Source organism: Acyrthosiphon pisum, chromosome A1 (genome assembly GCF_005508785.2).
Source record: "Acyrthosiphon pisum isolate AL4f chromosome A1, pea_aphid_22Mar2018_4r6ur, whole genome shotgun sequence".
Lineage (NCBI taxonomy): Eukaryota > Metazoa > Arthropoda > Insecta > Hemiptera > Aphididae > Acyrthosiphon > Acyrthosiphon pisum.
The window spans coordinates 34,885,386-34,891,040 of record NC_042494.1 but is presented as its reverse complement, the minus strand read 5'-3'; the positions used below and the strand labels follow the sequence as shown (position 1 = coordinate 34,891,040).

At 25.6% G+C, this 5,655-nt stretch overlaps 1 protein-coding gene across 1 annotated transcript in view; it reads right to left on the bottom strand.

The window, feature by feature from the left end:
- Nucleotides 1-4,086, bottom strand: part of LOC100166028 (protein zyg-11 homolog B) — a 6,331-nt gene extending 2,245 nt beyond the window's left edge. Inside the window, exons 1-7 of the mRNA XM_001947621.5 lie at nt 3,640-4,086; nt 2,682-2,876; nt 2,287-2,506; nt 1,657-1,837; nt 1,235-1,380; nt 965-1,105; nt 659-883 (exon numbers count right to left, since the gene is read on the bottom strand). Of these exons, the coding sequence (XP_001947656.2) occupies nt 659-883; nt 965-1,105; nt 1,235-1,380; nt 1,657-1,837; nt 2,287-2,506; nt 2,682-2,876; nt 3,640-3,893 (1,362 nt within the window). The 5' untranslated portion in view covers nt 3,894-4,086. The remainder of the gene's footprint in view (nt 1-658; nt 884-964; nt 1,106-1,234; nt 1,381-1,656; nt 1,838-2,286; nt 2,507-2,681; nt 2,877-3,639) is intronic.
- Between the last annotated feature and the right edge of the window lie 1,569 nt (nt 4,087-5,655).

Genomic DNA, 5,655 nt, shown 5'->3' with positions numbered 1-5,655 from the left:
GACATGAAATAAACTGAAAACACCACTAAAGATAATAGATAGATAGTAAATGTATATAATCCATGAAGACTGTAATATTATTATAATATTATTACTATTGCAGTCTTCATAATAATATAATCTAACCGTGGCCAGTGACTGAAAATCATACCTTAAGATTATAGATTATAGAACTAAAACTTTTGAAAATTGATAACAAAATATTGTGTACCTAACAAAATATTGTTTTTAAAATGGGAAATTGATAAAAATTCCATAAATGTTATTTAATGCAGTTCAATTCCCTGACTTTTCCAGGTTTTCCAGGACCAAATAAAATTCCCTGACTTTTCCAGGTTTTCCAGGTTTTCCAGACTTGTGGCAACCCTGTTATTATACCTCGGCTGCTCAAACAAATTACAAAAATATAATGCACTCAAATGATAATAATAATACCTACCTAATATATTATGTACAGATGATTTAATATTACTGAATAAATGGAAATCGTTAAGCTGTAATATTATTTCAAATATATAAGTAAAAACTGAAAAAAAGTTTATATAGATGAAGTCATGTAACTCTCCCTGGTTAAAATAATTAAATAAATTTATTCATTTAAAAATTATCAAATATAAACACCACTATAATATTGTTTAATGATTTATGATATACATACCTGTAGTATACGATCACTACATAATGTTAACAGCGTATTTTTCTGTAACTGGTTATGATTGGGAAAGCGTTCCATGGCATCTAATGTTGCTTCCACTACTTTAGCCAAAACACTAGGATGTATGTTTAAAGCTAGATCACTCTTGGTTAAATTATAAAGGCAAGCAGTTGCTGCCATTTGTACTGGGAAACTGTCAGAAAGACAGTTCATCACATTTAAAATTAACTAATACAACAAAAACCAAAATTACAAACAAAAAAAAGGATTTAAAATTAATACTATGCTAATTATTGTAATTTAAATTACTTGGATAATGTCAACTTTTGGGTAGTTATACTTTTCAGTCCATTTAAATAAGTGATAAAGACATTTTTGAATATATGTTGGACGTTTTTTGTAACGTTTCAAGCCAGTTAATAATTGCTCTTCTGTCACAACACCGGTAACCTTAACAACATTAATATAATATAATATATTTTTTTTATTTTAATTTATTAAAACAATAAAATGTTAAATTATTAAATCATAGTTAATTATTAATACATACATAATATAATATATTTAAATAATACTAACTACTAAATCTCGATTATATAATGGATGAGTGGGAACTGTGAACATGGCCAAACCACAATCATCCATATGCATTAAGCCTAAAAATCTTAACTTTTTATGACTAGTCAAAAAATCTTGCATGATTCTTGGACCAACATTATCACTTCCTAAAAAAATTAATTCAATTTTTTAACATTAAGTATTTAATATGGGTACAAATAATAAACTCCCATGGTATAAATAAATATTAATCTTTAAACAAATCATTAAAATTCTTAGACTAGGCTAGACCTATTAACTTATACAAATAAATAAATTAAGGATACATATTATGTATACGAAAAATATGTGATTGATAAAAATACTTTGTGCCATACACAGTAAAATTAATGATATGGCCTTGCAAGTTAAGATAGTCTACAATACAATAAATTAAAACTAACCAGATATATCCAATGAAACCAAATTGGGTAACCAATCAGGATCAGTCAAGAATTGTAACCAAGGTGTATCACAGCTAAAATTCTCAAACGGATGAGAATATTTTTCAGATGATAAATCCAAATGTGTTAACGATGTCATAGATTTAAGTGGACTAAAGGCAATCAAATGCATTGTAGCTTCCTATGATAAAATAACCAAAAATCATGATTTCATAATTAAACATTTTATACTCATACACAGTGAAACTTCCATTTAACAACATTTTCTGTTTGCCAAATTATTTTTATGAACCAAACCAAATTAGAACTAAATTTATTTAATTCTATTTAATAAAATTCTCTATAATAGAAATTGTATTTATTGCTCACGAGACTTTGTACTATACAAGTTTCACTGTACATGTTATACAAACAAATACATTATTAAGTATTCATAAATCATATATATACTTACAGATTATATGAATATATATATTTTGTAAATTAAAATTTGAATTCTTTTTTTTACTTATTAGTTATTACTAGCTTAATTATTGTATTAAATTATTTATAAAACCTTGGATAACACTGGTTTGTTACAAAACTATTATTTTTTTTCTTAAACTATATTAAAAAACAATTTGTTTTTACCTTTAAATTATACACGCTTAGTTTTTTTAATTGGTTTTTCTTCTTTCCCAAGGGTAAAAGTGTGTCAACTTTTGTATTAGAAATATCTAATGACTCCAAATGAGGCAAATCTTCAACCACAGCAATTAAATTGTTGGTACTAAACTCAGTATTACTTACATCAAGTGAACGTAGGTTTTTTAATTTTGATAATGACACAGCTACACAAAATTTCAAGTCACTAAAAAACATATAATAGCTAAATAATAATGGCTAATAATTTGTGACAAAAAAATTTAACACCTACTTAAATTTTTTTTTGCTATTTTTCATAAAAAAAATTATTAATTTACATTATCAATTATTCTTTTAATATTAAACTAAACATGTATTAAAGCCTTTAACTAAGAACTTACTAAGAATCACTAATGAATGAACTATTGGAGACACATAGCGATTCTAAATTCTGTGTTGTCCATTCACCCAATAAACCAACGAGTTCATTTACTGGACAGTCTAAACCATAAACTTTTAGTTTTTTTATTTTATGCTTTCTTAATGTTCTTAGTCCTTTTGTAGTCAAATTTTTTGTTTTTGGTAGTATGACATGCCTGAAAAATATAAAATTATTACAATAAATAATGGTAATATCATACCTAATTACATAAAAATAATACTAGGTAATAAATTTGATTTGAAATAGGTAGCTAAAATATATTAATATTTTTTAAATATGTACCACATTTTTCTAAACATTTTTTTGTTTTTGATCATTTTTAATGTTTGCCTACTAGGTATTAATAATAATATAGCATCAGTGATAATTTCTTTTCATGAATAATTCAATTATTATAAAAGGTTAGTTACCTATAAATACAAATTAACAGTTGTCAACAAATTATATAATATAGGTATTATATACAACAAAATTAGCAATTAAACCTATCATCTTGACAAATTTTAGTAGATATCTAGAGTGGCTAATACCGAGTTGGATTAAAAAATAATTAATTTAATGGGCCAATCATGGGCCACTAAGTCATGTTTAAGGGACCATTAGCTCACAATTAATTTTTTTAATGTTAAGTGATTGTTCTTGTAAACCAGCATAAGTGTGTTACCTTTACTTATTAAATTAAAAAGTGCCTAATGTCGAAACAGAAAGAATTTTACTGTTTATAAATTAATTAATTTAGTTAACTACTATTACATTGAAAAATTCAATATTTTTATAAGCCAATAAAATAAAAGCTTTGTTCAAAAAGTAGTATCTTTTCTCATTTATTAACAACAGTGAGTATTCATAAATTAATGGGTACCTAATTATTTATATTGCTGTACTTATATTGAAAAAACAAAAAACTATCAACAAACCTCAAATAGACATTTTTATGACTGAATAGTGATAGTCTTTCATCATTAAGTTTATTCCGTACACTAAGTTTTGTCAACAACATCTCTGACACCTCCATTGGCAAGTATATATTGCTGTCATAGAACATATACTTAAGTTCAGAAGGCTGCAGGTCAGTTTCACTTATATCTTGTTCTGCCATGTAAAATTTTTCAATGTTGTCGCAGACATAGTCAATGCACAAATCCTTCAGTGTTTCAGGATTGGCGTACATTATGGGTAGAAATATCTCTTGTAGTTCAAATATCAAAAAAAATTACAATCACAAAAAAATGTGTATAGTACGATGTCACGTTAAGCCCTTAATGTTAACTGATGAGTTCTCAAAAGTTAATACGAAAGTTACATTATTATACTATAAAAGTCAGCTGATTTAACATGTTAGACGAAGACTGAAGACTGAATAACAGTTAACAATATTTTGATAATTTAATAAGTATTGTAGTGTTATCACTAATCTGTGATATTATTATCTTTTCGGGAAATGCAGTACCAAGGTGTATTGATAAGGTGTCGTCACTCTGGACCCCTTTACGTACACACTCTTGACTGAAAATATTACCACAGTTCTATAGTCACCAGAGCGCGCTTCCTGTCCTATGAAGCCATGAAGGCCTGTGTATTCATACTGTTAAATGCAAAATGTCTTAAAAATTAAGAATTAAAATGCTATTTTTTTTTTTAATTGAAATTAATATTTACAAAAACATTGAATAATAAAAAGTTTTTTTTTAATCAAGTTGGCATAATAAATTGGAGCCTGTAATTATACATTAAATTTGTATTTTAATCATTTGCAGTATTTTTTATCGAGTAGACATCAATTATAAAATATCATATATATATTTATTTTTATAATTAAGTCACTTCTTTAAATATTTGTATCCTTCTTAAAATCTTGAAATTAAATTCAAACTATCATGGTTCTGCTCCTAATTTTAACAGTAGTCTAGTAGAGTGGATTATTATTTTCTAGTGCTCATAAAAACTCTAAAAACATGTTTAAAATATTTTGCATATTTTATTATATTTTATTTAAGGTATATTATTTATATTATAATATTATTCAATAATAGTTATCTTATAAGCTTCAAACTAATTTTGAAAAATTATTTAGTTTTTTTGGTGTTTTGTTGTTTTTAGCAACTTGCTAATTTTTTTCTTTTGCAAGTGAATATTATTCTTGTTTTAACATAATGCGTTTTAATACATTTGGTGAATATTTGACTGTGTATTGAGCAACCAACCTTTGTCAAAAATGTTGTTTATATATTTCTTCAATAACTACAAATTATGTTAGAAAAATGTATATGAAGTTTTTAAATTGAAATGCAACATTACAAACATGATCTTTTACCAGAAAAGATAGTTATATATATTTAGATATTTTACAGTATAATCTAGTACAGTGCTTCTCAATTTTTTTTTGACATGAGGCTCTTTCAATTTAATGTAAAACTGTCAAGGCCCCCTTAATTAAAATTATTAATTGTTTTTTCTAAATTAGGTATATACTAAAATTACATGTACTATTTCACACAGATAAATCATTAAAATTAATGTTTTAATATACTTTTGAGAAATATTAATAATAGTATTCAAATTTAAGTATTTAAACTTTTTCCATAAACGCTTAAAGTCTAAAGAAAATAAGCACTGTTTTAGGATGACCATATAAGTCTATCAACCATTTAGCATATAGATATGTTTCTATCCCCAGGATCTCAGTTAATATATAATAATATATAGGTATTAGCATTGATTTTATAATATACTATAAATACTATGAATATATTATAAAATCAATGGTGATAGGCAGGGACGGCCTGGCCCACCAGGATACCGGGAAGTTCCCGGTGGCCTGACCTATTGGAATTTGCTATTGGCCTGACGGATGCATGACATTATTTTTTTAAATAATTAGTGTTTCTTTATACTAAACAAATATACTTACTAGTTAATTCTAAGCAATACTA